The sequence below is a fragment of the Carcharodon carcharias genome, chromosome 11 (assembly GCF_017639515.1).
Source record: "Carcharodon carcharias isolate sCarCar2 chromosome 11, sCarCar2.pri, whole genome shotgun sequence".
Lineage (NCBI taxonomy): Eukaryota > Metazoa > Chordata > Chondrichthyes > Lamniformes > Lamnidae > Carcharodon > Carcharodon carcharias.
Window position 1 is genome coordinate 63,415,627 of NC_054477.1, and position 20,032 is coordinate 63,435,658.

General features: G+C 41.3%; 1 protein-coding gene across 2 annotated transcripts in view; it reads left to right on the forward strand.

Moving 5' to 3' along the window:
- The window catches only part of msantd4 (Myb/SANT-like DNA-binding domain containing 4 with coiled-coils), a 59,003-nt gene extending 39,614 nt beyond the window's left edge, over positions 1 to 19,389 (forward strand). For both annotated transcript variants that reach the window (XM_041199825.1, XM_041199826.1), the window contains 2 exons: positions 12,530 to 12,998; positions 16,289 to 19,389. In XM_041199825.1, coding sequence (XP_041055759.1) covers positions 12,531 to 12,998; positions 16,289 to 16,888 — 1,068 coding nt within the window. In that variant the 5' untranslated portion in view covers position 12,530 and the 3' untranslated portion in view covers positions 16,889 to 19,389. The remainder of the gene's footprint in view (positions 1 to 12,529; positions 12,999 to 16,288) is intronic.
- Positions 19,390 to 20,032: the final 643 nt, after the last annotated feature.

Below are 20,032 nucleotides of genomic sequence, written 5' to 3' on the forward strand. Positions count from 1 at the left end.
GGTTTGGGGGGGGGGCAGAGAAGTGGAGGGGGGTGGTATGGTTGTAGGCAAAAGCAGTGATAGAAGCAGATCATCAAAAGATTTCACAGACGGCAGAACAAAAGAACACATAGGTGTCGAAGTTGGTGATATTATCTAAACGAATGTGCTAATTAAGAATGGATGGTAGGGCACTCAAGGTATAGCTCTAGTGGGGGTGGAGGGAGCATAAAAGATTTAAAAATATTTAAAAATAATGGAAATAGGAGGGAAAAAGAAAAATCTATATAATTTATTGGAAAAAAAACAAATGGAAGGGGGAAGAAACAGAAAGGGAGGTGGGAATGGAGGAGGGAGGTCAAGAACTAAAGTTGTTGAATTCAGTATTCAGTCAGGAAGGCTGTAAAGTGCCTAGTCGGAAGATGAGATGTTGTTCCTCCAGTTTGCGTTGGGCTTCACTGGAACAATGCAGCAAGCCAAGGACAGACATGTGGGTAAGAGAGCAGGGTGGAGTGTTAAAATGGCAAGCGACAGGGAGGTTTGGGTCATTCTTACGGACAGACCGCAGGTGTTCTGCAAAGCGGTCGCCCAGTTTACGTTTGGTCTCTCCAATGTAGAGGAGACCACATTGGGAGCAACGAATGCAGTAGACTAAGTTGGGGGAAATGCAAGTGAAATGCTGCTTCACTTGAAAGGAGTGTTTGGGCCCTTGGACGTTGAGGAGAGAGGAAGTGAAGGGGCAGGTGTTGCATCTTTTTGTGGGCATGGGGTGGTGCCATAGGTGGGGGTTGGGGAGTAGGGGGTGATGGAGGAGCGGACCAGGGTGTCCCGGAGGGAACGATCCCTACGGAATGCCGACGGGGGGGTGAAGGGAAGATGTGTTTGGTAGTGGCATCGTGCTGGAGTTGGCGGAAATGGTGGAGGATGATCCTTTGAATGCAGAGGCTGGTGGGGTGATAAGTGAGGACAAGGGGGATCCTATCATGTTTCTGAGAGGGAGGCTCCCCCCCCCCCCCCCCCCCCCCCCCCCCCCCCCCCCCCCCCCCCGCCAACCTTAAACCAGCTTATATTTCAACCCTTCCTGCGATTCACCTAGTTCTGTCGAAGGGTCATGAGGACTCGAAATGTCAACTCTTTTCTTCTCCGCCGATGCTGCCAGACCCGCTGAGTTTTTCCAGGTAATTCTGTTTTTGTTTTGGATTTCCAGCATCCGCAGTTTTTTGTTTTTATCCCTTTGGGCTGAATCCTGGCAGCGTGACCTGTCCCTTGGGGCTGAATCCTGGCAGCGTGACCTGTCCCTTTGGGCTGAATCCTGGCAGCGTGACCTGTCCCTTGGGGCAGAATCCTGGCAGCGTGACCTGTCCCTTTGGGCTGAATCCTGGCAGCGTGACCTGTCCCTTTGGGCTGAATCCTGGCAGCGTGACCTGTCCCTTTGGGCTGAATCCTGGCAGCGTGACCTGTCCCTTTGGGCTGCATCCTGGTAGTGTGACCTGTCCCTTTGGGCTCAACCCTGGCAGTGTGACCTGTCCCTTTGGGCTCAACCCTGGCAGTGTGACCTGTCCATTTGGTCTGAATCCTGGCAGCGTGACCTGTCTCTTGGGACTGAATCCTGGCAGCGTGACCTGTCTCTTGGGGCTGAATCCTGGCAGCGTGACCTGTCCCTTGGGGCTGAATCCTGGCAGTGTGACCTGTCCCTTGGGGCTCAACCCTGGCAGTGTGACCTGTCCATTTGGTCTGAATCCTGGCAGCGTGACCTGTCTCTTGGGGCTGAATCCTGGCAGCGTGACCTGTCCATTTGGTCTGAATCCTGGCAGCGTGACCTGTCTCTTGGGGCTCAACCCCGGCAGTGTGACCTATCCCTTTGGGCTGAATCCTGGCAGCGTGACCTGTCCCTTGGGGCTGAATCCTGGCAGCTTGACCTGTCCCTTTCACCTGAATCCTGGCAGCGTGACCTATGAGTCCTCTCCCTTTCAAGCTGATGATTCCTGGTGTCCTATTTATTTAACGGTTGAACTCTGAATCTTGCTGGGCAGTTGTGATGTGGTCACTGGTGCTACAATGTCTCCAACAAAGGCTGGAAATCCACAGTAGGTCATAAATAATCTGAAAAAGAAAGATAGTTTATTGCTCTGGTGTTGTCTTTCCTCTGTTGCAGTTTGGGCCATTTAACTGTATTTTCCTTTCAATGGTTGAGCCATATTCCTTCCAAGTTAGTTGTACTCATGAGCTGCATCTTAAGTTCATAATGACCAAAGAAACGGGGGTGAAATATGGGGCTCATTAGTGCTCATCTTCTAGCGCTATGTGTGCCCTTAGAGCTCCAAAATGGCATTTGCAGCGTGCATGCACGGTTTGCGTTGAATCACACCAAACACTGTGCTGCAGACTTTAATGCACATAGTGAACATCTGCCAGAAGAATGGAGAGTAAGCAGATCATCATGCCAATCAGCAGGCAATATTGATTTGACATGTGGGTACCATTTTGGGGCTCAGCGCTACAGCCAATGCCCCCTCTTAACTTCACACAACTGAACACCTGTTCAGAAAGACTCCTAACCAGCGCTTTTTAAAAGGATCATCATCCACTTACAGGTTAGTTGTTGGTTGATTTCTTCTGGTGGTTGTTACAATTCTACATGTGTTCAGAGCTTTCTATAGTTTAAAGTTGCAAACATTTGGAAGGAATGGTGTGGCAGGTGCTCAAGAAGCTTTTGCTGACTGCAAGGCTTCTGTGCAAACCAGTTGCTGCCAGTCTTAGGTGGACTAGTAGACATTCCCTTGGGAATACAGACTGATAAAGGCCCCATGGAGCCAGACAAGCTGCTGGAAGAGGGGGGAGGATGGGGAGAAAGAATCAGCAGGAGGCCATATTCACCGAGAGTGCTAAGGGAGTAATTCTACCTGCGTCTCAACGAGGAACATCTGTGGTTTAGTAAGGATGTCCTCACTGAAACTGCCACCTGCTACAGCCATAATTGCAACCTCAGAGCAGAAGGACTCAATGCAAGGACTGCATTGCCAGCAGCTGTGAAGGTGACCATAGCAATGAACCTAATGCGCCTGGTTCTTACCAGGCTGGTCTGGAGATATTTGTAACATCAGTTTGTTATGCAGGCTTGTGTAAAAAAGGTCACTTCACCAGGTTTGCAAATTTCCCCATGGTGCAGAGTGCCCTTTACAGTATGCACAATGCTTTGCGGGTTTTGCATGTCAATGCTACCCTGTAACTGAACTGAAAGGGGTTCTATTCCCTCAAAGTACAGCTGGTAAGTGATTAAAGGCATGGAATTGTGCAGGTCATTGCTGGTCTCCTGGCAGCAGTCATGATGCCTTCATTTTGCAGCAGTGGGCTGTGCCAGCTGCATTTGAGCCACCACAGCAGACCAAAGGATGGCTACCTTGTGATATCTGCTGATTACATGGTCTGTGACACTGGTGCAGAACCCCCACATTCACAGCTTGCATAGAATGAGAGCTATGCTGCCACATGCAATGTGACAGACATGATAAAGTAATGTCATGCTGAAACAATGCTAGCACTGCCTGGATTGCTCTGAAGGAGCCCTGCAGCACTTGACAGAGTGAATGTCAAGATTCATGGTGGTTTACTGAATGTGGGTCAGCCCTTGCTACCTGCTAAATGGTGAGCAGCTGAGCATGAGGAAAGGGACGTGGACAGCTCCTTTCTCCCCAGGTTATCTGTGAAGAATAGATATGAGTGCATTGCCGGTAACCTCAACCCCAATTTCATATTCACTAACAGCCTCACACCAAACCTTCCCTCTGTCACTGACAGAGACAAATACACAAATAAAAACCACCACAAAATAATAAACATTCCAACTCAAATTCATAAAAGAAATCATGTCATACGGCATACAAAAGTCAACTCAGTACCCTTGTGCGTTCCCTTAGTGCCTGTCTTCCATGTGTCTTTGCCTGTCCCAGTGCTCTTAAGCAGTGCTACCCTAATGATTGTAACATGGTGGAAGGTTGCTGATTTTCAGTTGAGACTGCAGGATGGAGTTGAAAGACAATCTCGAGCAGCTCTGGGACTCAAAGGCCTCTCTTTGGATGACAGTATCATGGCATGAGCAGCTGAACTCTGTGCTGGCTGGCTGATGGGCAATACCAAGGGCACTAATGGGATTGGAGGATGAATGCTGTCTTTCTGGGAGAGGACAGCAGGGTTGTGCTTCATGGAATCACTGTCGCTGGCCAGGGCAGTGCCTTAGCTCTCCTAGCAACATGTTGAAGGACAGATTTCTGGATTGCTGTGACACCATGAATGCCTGTTTCTGCACTGGAATTCACAGCCATGATGGCTGTACTCTGAGCTTCTATCCCAGGAACCCACGTTTTGAGTGATTACGGCAACAGAAGCTATAACATTGACCATAAGAAGTTGCATCATGACTGAATCCACAAGTGTGTGAATGGAGTTGTCCACAATTTATGTGTTGGAAAGGATGAGCTCCAAACTCTGCAAATCTCTGTGTCACCTTGGTGCTAGACTCCTCCATGCTCTTTGACATTGACTACAGGCTTTCTGGTTGGCTTCCTAATGCATCAAGTATTTTTTTGTGCCTACCCATCAGCTCTGTATGCTGTCCCTTCAAAGTCCTTGTCTGAGTCCTCTGCATGTGTGACTATGCCCTCTGGCAAGCTGGCATCTGTATTAGCCTTGCCTGCTCCTCTGGCTCAAGCCCACTCGTGCCCAGTATCTTCCCACATGCAGAGCCTGCCTCTATCCTTTAAGATACGTGCAGTATCAGTATCTGAGCTGCTGGCTGAGTGTGTGAAATCATGTGACGATGTGTCTTCATCATCACTATCTTCACAGTCTTCCCCTGCTCCCTGGCCAGGTTGCCCTCAGCAACGAAAAGGCACAAGGGAAAGGTTGTGTGGAATTTAGAGGAGGCAAGACGTCCATGCTTACACTATCTGGAACTTTTAAGTCAGAAGAGAGGTGTAATAAGAACTAGATATGAGGATACTGTAATTTTTGAAGGTTTCAGCCCCTCAACCATGGCCGTTCTCATAACTCTCTCCTTCATGGGGGTAAGGACATGCAGGTACACCTGTGTCCCTCCGGTTTGCTCCTACTCTGTCTGGTTCTGTGCTACTTTGCCCTGCAAGAGAGATGATGAATTTTGTGCATTCTGTTGGTTGATGTGACTGTCATGGTTGAATAGCTGGCAGTATGTGCAATCTGTGAGATGTGGATTTGAGGCTTGAAGTGCTAAGTGTGAGGGTGAGGTGAAGCATGTTAATATTAGGTAAATGGCCTGGTTGGTAGGTCAGCTCCTCCACCAAGATCTCCAGTGTAGCATCCGAAAACCATGGAATCCAGTCTCTTCCCCTGCCATTCCTCACTCTTTCCTATATCTGATTATCCTCATCCATGACTGCCAGCTCCAGCTGCGATGCATCTCCCCTTTAAGAGGTGCAGGCTAGCTTTAAGTGGTGACAGCTATTCATGCTATTTGGTCCCTGATGTGTCCAGCCAATAAAACAATGAGGTTATTGCTGGCTGGATGCAGAGATTATTCAAATGAGCAGACCACATGAGATTGGGGTGCTACCTGCATTGCAATCAATGGGTTCAGGTTAATTGTGCAATCTCTGTGCCTGTTTTTGAGTGCTATCCAGTTTAATTCCCCTAGCATTTATGTAGCATCTTTCACAACCTCAGGCAGCGCCTGTGCTTTACAGCCAGTAAAGCTTTAAAGTGTAGTCAATGTTGCAATGTAGGGAAACGCAGCAGCCAACTTGTATTCTATATGACAAGTTCCACAAGCAGCAGTTTGATAAATGGACAGATAATCTTGTCGCAGAGAGGAACAGAACTTCTTCAAAATTGAGACAGATAATATGTTTCTTGTGAGCTGGTTTAGGGGTAAATGCTAGCCAGAATGCCAGGAGAAAGCCCTTGCTTGTTTTCAGGAATGCCATTGGATCTTTTACATCCAACTGAGTGAGCAGATGTGGGTGTTTTTTAATATGTCTTGAAAGGTAGTACTTCTGAAAATACAATGCCTCAATTCTGAATCCAGTTTAGATTAGGCACTGAGGTCCTGAATCGACAACAGTCTGATTGCCTTGGTTCAGTGGTAGCACTCTTACCTCTAGCTCCAAAGACTGAGAGTTCATTCCAGGCCTCACTCCAAGACTAGGAGCACATAACCTAGGCTGAGATTTCCATCATATAATAATGGATACATAATTTCACCAACTTGACATTTTAGGCAATATTGCCATGCATGCATAGTATAGAAGAACAGTCTTAATCCTTGGCATTCTCAGCTTCTCAAGGACTAAAAGTTTTAATTGTTTAATAATATATTAAATTTAATGAGCTCCTCACCATTTCTGTAGTGTGAGTTTAACTAATACAAGCCTTTAAATGCTGTTTTTTGGATTGGCTTATATTGAAAAAAGTTGCAATCCTATTCCATCTCCACCAATCTCATTGTCTGTTCAACACCGAGCCATGCATAATCCAACATTTCACTCAACGCTACAAAACTGAAGCTATTCTTTCGGTATCATGATCACTTATATGCTATGGCCTCCAGCATTATCAGCCTTCTTGTCTGTCATAAAAGATAAAAGCAAAATACTTCGGGTGCTGGAAATCTGCAGTAAAAACAGAAAGTGCTGGAAAAACTCAGCAGGTCTGGCAGCATTTGTGGAGAGAGAAACAGTTTACATTTTGAGTCCATATGACTCTTCTTCAGAGCCTTGTCTGTCAGTTCAGCTTGAAGCTAGTGTTGGTCAATCTTAGCATTGTTCAACCATGAGCTGATTTTTATCCCACATCTGGGCAATTGCTGATACCACTTTTCATATCTGGAAAATATTTGCTTCCTCTCCTACCTCTCATCATTTCGCAGTGAGGGATGTCGTATTCGACTGCTTTCCAGCATCTTTCTTGCAGAGAAGGCCTGTTTAATAGATTATTTCCTTAAATAAATCTATATTAGAAGACAGAATTATTTTTGAATAGAAAATGATCTATTTTTAATTTTAAAAAACTTAATTCAATTTCTTGACTAATTTAATGTTTTGGTGCTTTAAGAATGCATGTTTGACATAACTTGACCAAACTCAAAAATTTACCAAATTTTATCCGTATGCTGCACAAGGCTGAAGGACCTTTTCAAAGTATATAGTACTGCTGAATGTAGCAAGCTGTTTTTCCACAGATAAGAAAGACCTTGGAAAGGATTGAACTACTGAGAATGTAACTGGTGCAAGACATTCTTAAGCCTGATAGACTGGACAAGAGAATCTGGGAAACAATTCATATTGATCAGCGAAACATGGAAACATAGAACATAGGAGCAGGAGTAGGCCATTTGGTCCTTCAAGCCTGCTCTGTCTTTCAGTATGATCATGGCTGACCCTCTATCTCAATGCCAAACTCCTGCTTTCTCTCCATAACCCTTGACTCCTTCAGTGTCTAGGAATCCATATATTTCCCTCTTAAATAAATTTGGTGACTTGGCCTCCATAGCTTTCTGTGGTAGAGAATTCCACAGGTTCACCACCCTCAGTGAAGAAATTTCTCCTCATCTCAGTCCTTAATGGCCCACCCCATATCCTGAGACTCTGATCCCTTGTTCTAGAACCCCCAGCCAAGGGAAGCATTATCCCCACATCCAGTCTGTCCAGCCCTGTCAGAATTATATACATTTCAATGAGATCCCCTCTCGTTCTTCTAAACTTCTGTGAATACAGGCCTGGTCAACCCAACTTCTCATATGACAATCCTGGTATCCCAGGAATCAGTCCGGTGAACCTTCACTGCACACCCTCTATGGCAAGTATATCCTTTCTTAGGTAAGGAGGCCAAAACTGCATACAGCATTCCAGGAGTGGTCTCACCGAGACCCTGTACAGCTGCAGTAAGACATCCTTGCTCCTGTGTGCAAATCTTCTTGCAGTGAAGTCCAACATACCATTTGCCTTCCTAACTGCTTGCACCTGCATGCTTGCTTTCAGTGGTTGGCGTACAAGGACACCCAGGTCCTTTTGTACATCAACATTTCCCAATCTATCATAAATAATACTCTGCCCCTCTGTTTTTCTTGCCGAAGTGGATAACTTTACACTGATCCACGTTATACTGCATCTGCCATGAATTTGTCCACTCACTCAACTTGTCTAAATTGCCTTGAAGCCTCTTTACATCCTCCTCATCACTCACATTCCCACTTAGTTTTGTGTCGCCAACAAATTTGGAAATATTACATTTGGTTCCCTCATCCAAATCATTGATATATTTTGTGAATAGCTGCGGTACCCCACTAGTTACTACCTGCCACTCCGAACAAGACCCATTTATTCCTACTGTCTGTTTCTTGTCTGCTAACCAATTCTCAATCCATACGAATTTATTACCCCCAATCCCGTGTGCTTTAATTTTGCACACTAACCTCTTACATAGGACTTAATCAAAAGCTTTCTGAAAATCCAAATAATAATATCCACTGGTTTCCCTTTATCTATTCTACCAGTTACATCCTCAAAAAAACTCCAGTAGGTTTTTCAAACTTGATTTCCCTTTCATAAATCCATGTTGACTTTGCTCAATCCTGTTGATATTTTCTAAAAGTCCTATTACCACATTCATTATAATAGACTCTAGCATTTTCCCTACTGATGTTAGGCTAACTGGTCTGTCATTCCCTGTTTTGTTCCTTCCATCCTTTTTTAAATAGTGGGGTTACATTTGCCACCCTCCATTTGCTGGGACTATTCCAGAATCTATAGAATTTTGGAAGATGAGAACCAACACATCCACTATTTCCATGGCCATCTCCTTTAGTACCCTGGGATGTAGATTGAGGCCCTGGGGATTTATTGAATCCTAGTCCCATTAATTTCTCCAGCACTTTTTTTTTACTTATAATTTCCTTCAGTTCCTCCTCCTCACTAGACCCTTGGTCCCTTGATATTTCTGGGAAGTTATTTGTGTCTTCTTCCTTGAAGACAGAACTAAAGTAATAGATTAATTTTTCTGCCATTTCTTTGTTCCCCATTATGAATTCTCCTGTTGCGGACTGTAAGGGACCTAAATTTGTCTTCACTAATCTTTTTATTTTTACATACTTATAGAAGCTTTTCCAGTCTGCTTTTATGTTCCTTACAAGTTTACTCCAATATTCTATTTTTCCCCTCTTGATCAACCTCTTTGTCCTCCTTTGCTGAATTCCAAACTGCTCCCAATCCTCGGGCTTGCTACGTTTTCTAGCAACTTTGTGTGACTCCTCTTTGGATCGAATGCTATTCTTAATTTCTTCTGTTAGCATGGTTGGGCCACTTTTCCTGTTTTTGCACTAGAAAGAAAGAAATGTATAACTAATTGGGAACTGAACTTGAGGATGGGGTCTTTACTCCATGGTTTTAGACAAAGAACTCAACATTGTACATTTTGTATTAAGAAGAATAGTAATGTCCTGTCAATATAACACCCAAGCCCATTTGTGGAAATAGGTAAAAGAATGTTGTAAAAAGCCACTCGCTGTTGCAGTTGAGATGCAATTTGGTCTGTTTCCTGTTAAAAAGCTATGTCACTAATCATCTCACTAATATTCATATTTGTCAAGTTTTTGCTTATAGTTGCTTGAGCCGAAAGTAATGGGGTAGTTCTGTGCCTATTTTAGTGTAATGTGTGACAGTACTATCGGATGTTTACATGTAATCTTTTGCTGATTTTTATGTAAAAGGAACCTATTCAAGTTGCCTTTGTTTTGCATTCTTTGTTCCACGGATCAGAAATCTGTAAATTGTTTGAGTAAAAGAACATCTTAACGTGCATAAAACAACTTCCAATTATCAACAAAAGACTATAGATGCTGAAAATGTGTATGTACATTGCATGACAGTATGATGTGTCTGTAACTGATAGGAAGAAATATCTATCCCGTTGTGGCTGATTGGAGAAATTGTAGTGGGGCCCCAAAAGTCAATAAGTTATCTGTGGCTTAATGCATGTTCTCAGACCCTTGGTTGCGAGACATTAAACACATTCTATGCAATTGTATTGTCTGGGGGGACAATAGTGTTCAATGGTTTGTTGGTGACATTTGGTGCAAAAGATTTGGGCTAATACAGAATGATTTCTGCATAACTGTTGTTAAAGCTAGTGCTCATATTTTGAGTAAAGGACAAATATGGAGCTAGTCTTTTCCTTAACACTGGTTTATTCTAATGTTCGTATTCGCAAAACCACAGAGCACAGCCACAGTCTACCTTCCCACCCCTTTGTGTAAACCAGTTCTTATGTACTTAATAATAATTCCTTAATCTTTCCCCAATTAATAACAGCTGCTCTCACTTACAAACTAAAGTATGCACTTCAAACTGCTGGTATGTCATAGTTGTAACCCCAGCAAAAATCATATTATTTAGAAAAAATAAAGCAAATTTCTGATCCATGTAAATAAAAATTGCTAATTTGCAGTTTGCTTATGTCTAAGAACAGGTTACGGACTTAAGTCGCTGAAAGCTAACATGCAGGTGCAGCAGGCAATTAGGAAGGCTAATGTTATGTTGGCTTTTATCGCAAGAGGGTTTGAGTACAAGGGACGTGAAGTCTTGCTTCAATTGTATAGAATCTTGCTTAGACTGCATCTGGAGCACTATGTGCAGTTTTGGTCCCCTTACCTTAGGAAGAATATTATTGCCATAGAGGGAGTGCGATGAAGGTTCACCAGACTTGTTGTCGGGATAGCAGGACTGTACTATGAAGAGAGACTGGGGAAACTGGGCCCGTATTCTTCTGAGTTCTGAAGAATGAGAGGTGATCTCACTTACAAAATACTTAAAGAGATAGACAGGGTAGATGCAGGTAAGATGTTTTCCCCTGGCTGGGGAGTCTAAAACCAGGGGACACAATTTCAAAATAAGGGGGAAGCCATTTAGGACCAAGATGATGAGAATTTTTTTTTTACTCAGAGAGTTGTGAATCTTTGGAATTCTTTACTCCAGAGGGCTGTGGATGCTCAGTCATTGAATATGTTTAAAGTAGAGATTGACAGATTCCTAAATATCAATGACATAAAGAGAAGTGGGGATAGTGTGGGGAAAAAGGCATTGAAGGGGATGATCACCCAAGATCATATTGAATGGTGGAGTAGGCTCAATGGGCTGAATGACCTACTTCTACTCCTATGTTCCTATATTCTTATGTATTGAGAGATTTGGATCCTTCCCTTTAATGCAGTTGAACTTGTACAGTTAGAATCTGGAAACCTGACTAAGTATATATATTTTGCTCCCAACCTCTTAATTGCCATTTCTGAATGAGATGAGGACTGAAACTCCATGCGGGCCATGCTTGTGAGTGGCTTTTGTGTAGGGTGGAACATTTGCCTGCCCTTTTCCACACCTCGATCCTGGCCCATTTCTAAATATTGGACAATTAAATATTTTGGGAAGCCCTAGTGCTATTTATGCCTCAGCTTGGTGCCCATATTGGCTGAGGGTTCCATTTTCAAAACTGTTAGCATTGAAATCCCCCCAGGACCTTCTGTAGGATACCAGAGACACACAGGCATTGTTATGGCACAACTTATAGAATCAATATCAACTTCCACTAGCATTTACATGACACTTTGCACATACGAGATGATGCCGGAGTGTATTACAATAAGAGGAAAAGTGGGAACCAAACATGGGAAATAGGGAACAAAATAGAGTCTAAAATAGATAACAGCAGCAGCAAACTATATTCATATTGTTCCTTTAACCTAATAAAACAATCCTAACATGCACTGAAAGCATGGTTGAAAATAAGGGTTTTGGAAACTGAATGAGAGGTGACAAGGCAAAGATGGTAATAGTAAAATCAAATGATTTGCTGCAGTGTTGGAGTGGAAACAGGAGGAGATGAGGATAATGCAGTGCTAGATAGGGGAGAGTGCATACAGGAACATAAGCAGTAAAGATCATTAGGATAGATTGGGGAAAACTCATGGAAAACCACATGTTGGGTACAGGGAGCTAGTGGAACGTAGAGGATGGAGGTGTGGGCCATAGTGCAGGTGAGGGCATGGACTTGTTTTGAGATGAGTGATGCATGGAAGTGAATGGGGGCAAGATGTTAGTGCAGAAGTTACATAATGAGTATTGGACAGAGTCTATGGACCAGTTGTTTGTTACCTGTCATTTTCCGTGTGCTTTAATATAACAGAATGTTGGTGGAGTCAAGTCTTGAGATGCAAGACGTGGTATTGGAAATGAGTTCAGGTTCAGGTAGGATGGCCTGGTTTTACATTTCCTGACTCTGTTTGAGATGGCACGCAGAATGGTTGATGCATTCATGGCCAGAGACACACAAATGCTTCAGGGAGCTGGAAAAATCTTACTGATGTTTACGTTTCATGATGTTGATTAACATTTTGTAAAACTTGTTTACCAAGTCTGTAAGATTGTTTCAACTGCACAAGTCTTCATGTCCTATATGTGGAGCCTTAAGAATTTAAAAAATATATATAATTAATACGATGAAATGATCTGTTTTTCAAATATATTTTTAGAATGAAACAGTTCAAGAGGAAGAGGAAAAGCAATTTTACAATGAAAGAAACCGAAACCTTGTTGAAGGAAGTGGAGGACAGAAGAGATATAATTTATACCCAACATCATGATGCAATAACCAATGAGTTAAAATGGATGGCTTGGAAGGAGATAGCAGAAAAAGTCAGTGCTGCAAGTGGTGGTGAACAGCGCACTGCATATGAAGTAAAGAAGAAATATACTGATTTAAAATGTTACCTGAAGAAAAGAGGGGAATGCTTGGATAGGATGGAAGCCATAATGACTGGCTGTAGTCCTACTTCACTACATGGTTTTAACCACAATGCTGTCAATGGTGAAACATCTTGTAAGTTTGAAGATTCATTATTGATTGATGAACCCAATAGACCTCTTTGTGTAGTTAAAGTAGAAGATGGTGATGATCACGAAGAAGAAGAAGAGGAGGAACAGGGACTGCAAAATAAAGAGGTTTGGTCATTAATTATTTGAGAACGATCTAAGAGGGAGATGAAGGTGATTAGGTTTCTGGCAAATATGTACTTTTCCCCAGCATTGTTGAGAAGAATCATTTATAGTAAGTTCAATGATGCAACAATTTGATTTCAATTGATATTGCACTCATTTATGAGCATGAAAGTGGGATTCTAATGCGGAGCTGGCCACACATTCATCAGCAAGTGTGCCAATGTTGGCCAGCAATCCACAAACTAGAAGTTCCTAGAATTCTTTTCCATTTGTTCTATTTTCCATATGCCATCAGAAAGATCCAGTGCCTACGCAGTGGAAACCACCCAGCCTGTGTTCCTCGCGTTAATTTTACAATTTGAAGCCATGTACAACAACAGCTTTCATTTGCATAACATGTTTAATGCTCTGGGTGCTTTGCATAGGTGTGAGGAAATAGGTATGTAGCCAATGAAGGAAGTATTAGGAGGGCTGACTGAAAGATTGGCCAGAGAAATAGATTTTAAAGAGGTTAAAGGAATGGTGGAAGATTTAGGAGAGAATTCTAAAATTTGGAGCTATATAGTTATCTATATACTTGGCTTGTATTCCTTTGAGTTTAGAAGATAGAGGGGTAATCTAATTAAGGTAGTTAAGATGATAAAATGATTCAATAAGGTAGATACAGAGAAACTATTTCCTCTGCTGCAGGAATCCAGAAAAAAGGGTCACAGTATTAACTTTAGAGTTAGGCCATTCTGGAATGAAATCAGGAAGCATTTTTTCACACAAATTCATGGGTATTTGGAATTCATTTTCCTGTAAGTCATGGATGCTGGGTTGCTCAAAACTCTCAAGACCAAAAAGCATGACATTTTTATTGGGTGAAAGTATAAAAGAATATTGAACAAAGGAGGAAAAGGAAGTTGAAATATAGATCAATCATGAACTAATTAAGTAGCAGAATGTCCGACTCCTGTCTCTTATGTTCCCAAGTACATGGCCACCAACGGTAGGTCAAAAGGAAGGGGAATGCACAAGAGAATGGAATTAGGGAAATGAGTTAAGGCAGAAGCACCGACCTGGTGTAGATTACAGAGATAAGGTCAAGGAGGGATTTAACCGCAAGGTTGAGAATTTTCAATTTGGTACATTGCAGTATCGGTAGCCAGTGTACATGAGCATAAAATAGCCTAATCGGCAAGTAGGACTTGGTGTGGTCAGTTAATCTTTGGATGAACAATTTACATGTCAATTACCAGTCTGAAACTAGTTAGCTGCTGTATCAGACTCAGCCTGCCCTTTACATTGCCTGTCTCTAACTGCAAATTAGCTGTGAAGGAGAGCGTGTGTGGAGCACACAGATTGGTGCATCTGGATTCTCCACTTTCCACATTCTCACTAATATTTGCATAATAATGATTTTAATTTCCTTATTTATACTTATAAACCTAAATGTAATTTTCTTTAGTTAATGATTAAGTGTTCAGTGAATTGACTTGCTGCTGCATTCTAATGTAACACTGGATTGCTGGAAAGTTCTTTGCAGTTTCATGCTGTAGCTCAAAGGCACCAGACATTTAATAGATGCTCGGCACAAAGCCTAACACCTGGAGTTGTTGTCTGGATGTAAGCTCTAGATGGTTAGAGTTGGAGAATACATTACTTTATGATTCTCAGTTATTTTGGTCGAAAAGTCAGCAAGTGCATGATACTGAGGCCTGGCTGCTAACATTGGCTAACCTTGCTTGCTGTCACTCCTGACTGACATGCTGCTTGCTTTGCTGCATTCTCATCAGAAATTAAAATCTAGCCCTGAGAAATTTATTTTTCAGAAGTATTTTCTGTGTTTGGAATGCCTATGCTATTCTTTTCTATTGGTAGTCTGTATTGACATAAGCCTGTCTCAGGCTGGCTTACTACAGTTTTGAATGTATATTTACATACAGGAATTGTAGAATTGTTTATAATAGAGTCAAGCTGGCCAACCAAAGCACACAGTAGGACTTACTGTGTCTGGTGCCTGCATCTTCAAAGGAGAATCACTGAGAATGAAGTCCCAAAGGATATCAATTTTAGAACAGGGAAATAATCAGAATGTGTTTGTTTTTGTATAAAACATCATGGGAAAAATTTTATGCGCGGGTGAGTGGGGGCAGGCACGAACCCGATCTGCGCCCCCAATTGGGTGCACACCACCATTTTATGTGGGTGGACCAATTAAGGCCCGCCCAGTGTGACGACGCACACTCGGAAGTGCTATGCGGGCAGAGGGGGGATTCCCTGAGTCAGGGCCTGCGCTGTTTCGCGCATGCATGTGAATGAGTGCAGAAATCTCCCTGAGTCACCTCTGTGCCTCAGGGAGATCAGTTTTAGTTCTGAGCTGGAACATGTCCATTAATTTTTTTAAAAATATTTATTTAAATAATAAACCCTTCATGAAACCTCATCCTGCCAAACTGACAATCTAGGTGACGACGGGATGCCCGCCCAACGTCACCACATGTCATTTTACATGTCAGCGAGCGGGCCCTGCCCTGCTTGCCGACGGGGAAATTCTTCCCCGTATGCAAATTAAAGCAAAAACTTGTCAACTTCCTTCCCCATAAAAATTTTACTTAAGAAAGGGACATTTTAGGTTACTACTTTCAAATGGCTGTTTACAGCATATGAGACAAGTGAAACTTTAAACAATGCCATATTTCAAAGTTGGATTTTCATATTCTGTCACGCACTCAATGGTTTTTATTTGTTAATGCTTAGAAGTCAAAATCAATGTCTGTTCATTGAAAGAAAGCAGGTAGCAACTTGTGGAAGCATTGTGCCAATTTTCAAGTTGGAGAAAACCTTAAGTAAAGGTTCCTAATTCAGACTATCTTACTCACAGGATCTGCAAATTACACTTAAGCACTTGCTGAAGAAATATTTCCTAAAGAAAGGAGGCAAATAAGATAAACATGTAATTTTATATCTTTCTTATCTTCGCTATATAAAAAAACCCCTGAAGCGATGGACAGCAAAGAGCTGCTTTCCTATCTCCTATGTAAAGATTTATTTAGGAACGGAAGTGTTCATAAATGTACTTGCAGTGGGAAAAGAAACTAATTATTTAAGGAATTGATCAAGAAAGCTTTGCTATGTTTGGGAATGATCCCATACAAATTCCTTTCCAATTTCTTTTTGGTAGCGACATGCATGTTTACCCCATTTTCACAACCCACCCTTGGAATCGTGCAACATTCTTACTCACTGCCTGCAATGTCGTGGGAACTTTTATTGCATATATATAAATATATTTTTTTTTGTTTTAACAGATTAGGAATGTGGCAGAAGAACCCGGTGTGCTCGCAAGCCCGCTTCCTACTATTCGAACGCTTGAAGAGGTTGACAATTTTTCAGAGGCAGAGGGGTGTTCTTCAAGCTCCGATCAGCCTACAATGGAGAATTGCAATTCACATGCACTCTTCTTTATAGAGAAACAGCGGTTAGAGCTGGAGAAACAACGTGTGGCCCTAGAATCTGAAAGACTCCAGGTGGAGAAAGAGCGCTTACAAATTGAAAAAGAAAAGTTGCGTTATCTAGATATTGAAAATGAACGGCTGCAGCTGGAAAAGGAACGCTTGCAGCTGGAGAAAGAACGCTTGCACATCAAGAGAGAGAAATTGAAGCTATTGACCCTGCAGGCCCAAAAGTTACCACAAGAGAAGGAATGTAACTTGCTGGCTGAAAAAACAAACTTAAAGTTGGTGGATATTGAAGCAGAAAAGTTGAAATTGGAAAGAGAACGTTTACAGTTAAAGAAAGAAAGACTACAGTTTTTGAATATTGAGTCTGAAAAGCTCCAGATCGAGAAAGAACGACTGAAACTTGAACGGGAACACCTGCATTTGCAAAAAGATTGCCAAAAACAATGATTCCATTTAATTAATAGCATATTATTTTTAAAACTCCAACTAAGCTAACCTATCTTGTCCTTACTTTCAAATTTTATCACAGTATGTTGCATAAACCTTATTATAACTGACTTTCCAACAATCCATGAATGCAACTTATATATTTTTATCTGTGCATCACAGCAGATTTTCTCAGATTTGATTGCAAATTTTACCTCGAATTTTGTCAACACGCCTAGACAGATATCTGAATGTTAACTTTTAACATTAAATTTTACCTTTAAAATTCAAATGATTTTAAATGAGGCTGCTGCACAAGATATAAAATGCTTATTTAGATGTGAATTTTGATTGTTTTCAGTTAGGTTGTACTGTTATAAGGATTAGCGTTTAATGGAAAAATGTTTTTAGTCTGAGAAACATCTTTTAATAATTAATCCCTAAAAGATCTTGCTGTAGACAAAAAAAAATCAACGCCCTGGCATTAACAACTCTGTTAAAAGGAATTGCAGGCAAGTTGTTTGTACACTTATAATTTGTACATTGTGCAATAATCTTTTTGACGGAAACATTCAGGCCAATATATATTATAGCCCTCAATCATACCTGTTTTTGTCATTGGTGCATCTAGATTTTGAGTTCATGCCTGAATCTGTTCATCTAGGCTTTGTTGGCTGCATGACTCCAAGTAGCCTGCGATGCTAGATACTGTTAACATGTCGAAGAATTTATTGTAGCCTCTACTTGTTATTTTTAGGCAGCTCGCTTACTGCAAGTGTTTTTCATTTAACCATGTTGCCCTGAAAACTTGAGTGAGAATACCCAGTTAATGGCAAATTCTGATGTTTTGTCAGGCTTTCTAACCCCATTTCACTGAGAAGGCGCAACTGCTTTTAGGGAGATTTATATCTCATCTGCGCTGATTAGATTCAAGTCCACGCCCCAGAAATGTAAAGGGATTGTAATACTCCACTGTGTTAGCTGGTTCCTGTCATTGGGGTACAACAGCAGCAACGAAAGAAACATGGAAAATTCATTTTTGTTGCCAATCCAGTCATAAGAGATTGGAAAATTTTGAATGTCTGATGTTGCAAAATCCAATCCTTCCACGCCTTAACTGTTTTGAAACTGTGACTGTCAGGTAATTCCAAGTTGTTTATTTAAAAATGTCTGAGAGATCAGTAAACTAAAATTTGGTGAGTAGTTGAATCATACAGGCCAGAAAAGCCCCAATTAGCTGATTTGAGATGGGAAACAGCAGGGACATTACAAGTGGCTTCAGTGCCTGGCGTTAAGCAGGGAACACTTGGCCAGGGTTCGTGCTCTGATTACTCTCCAGTCATTTCCACTGGAAAGGAAAGCACGTTGTATTTTATGCAACTGCCATGCCACAATTAATACACACAAACTCTACCTCTAATTTTGACCTTTACTTTTGTTTACATTGAAATTTTAGTTGAAAAGAATATGTATCTAGATACTAGTATATGGTATTGGGATGATCCCATTTCAGTAACCAAGTGCTAGATCATTGTTAGTTTGCTGTAAATTTTAATACAGTATATTTGCACAATATCAGGATAGAAGATTGGACGAAAGATATGTGCATATTATTTGAAAAATTGCACTGTGCTTTTGGTAAATTGAGGACCAAGTATTATCCCTTCTATTATAATTCATATAAATTTTGATCTGCATTATTCCGTTTTTCGAATCTATTGCTAAAATTTTTCTTGCTTTGCGTTTCTGTTTTACTGGTTTTCCCCCAACCACTTGGGTAGGTTTACTGGTTGGGAGGTATGCTTTCAAGTAGACTGGTGAAGAAAATGTCTGCACTCTACAGATATATTTCTAGATACTAGAAATTCTATGATCTGGTTTTTGATGCACGGTAATAAACCTTTTTAGTCCAGTGACAACTGTCAACCGAATATATTGGAAATGAAAACAAATAACCAGATTATAAGATATCGATGTTGTGTATGTATAGTTTTAGAAAAACTGTGAATTAAAATAATTCTTGCGGTCCAAAGCATTTCTACTTTCTGATCCAAATGAGTAATTTGGAAAAATACCAGAGTAACAAATGATGTTTTTCTCTATTCAGCAAATATTAGTATAGCATTCAAAAATACTTAGGGGAGACTAAGATCAAATTAGTTTTTTGCATCAGTGAATATGTACTAATGCTCTACATGCAAAATTTACAGAAAAGTAACTTTGTCAGATCTCCATGTAGCAAATAATTTTACTTCTGTAGTCATTGGCCAGAGGAGCATCAATGTGTGGCTTCAACAACACGGGCCTAGTTAGTATTTTTTGACACTGTGTAGTGTTGCCTGTTGTTGGTTTGTTCAGAATAGTTTATTTTATGATCCCCATAACTATTCAATCTCTTAGTTACTTCTGTGTCATGTTTTCCTTGATAAGACTGTTATCCTACAGTTAGACATTTATGTAAATGCAAAAGCTCATTTAGGCTAGCTTACCAAAAATAAAGTTGGCATTTTCCAAAAAAAAAATCCTCTGGAAAGATGTGTTTTATTTTGTTTAGAGTATGTGAAGACACACAGGCTGCAATATTAATCATGAGTAGTGGTGACATACTTATTTTAAAAATTCTAATATAATAAAAAAAAACCTCAACTGAGGCATTCCTTGTGGTAGGAACCATGGTTTTTGTTTCCGTAGAGGCTGTTATGGAACTAATGTTATGGAACTGTTTTGCCTTGCATTTTCTAAAACTGCAATTATATATTAAACCCCAATAGAATAGCTAAGGATTCCCCAAGATAGGGGAATTTCCCCTGCTCTTCTTCAAAATAGTGCCATGGATCTTTCCATCCACCTGGTTTAATGTCTCATCCAAAAGACCTCCAACAGTACACTACTCCCTCAGCACTGCACTGGAGTGCCAGCTTTGATCTTTGTATTGAAATCTCAGGGTGGGACCTGACCCTACAACCTCTGACTCAGAAATGAGAGTTCAAGCAACTGAGCCACGGCTGGCATCCATTATGTAACGTCTAAAACCATTATTTTATAGTTGTAACCATCAGTGCAAAAATAACTCCCTACATATTTGAACAAAAACTTGTTACAATTATCATTCTCAAACCAAGGAGCTCAGTTCGAGTTTCATGTATATACCTGTGTGTTTACATG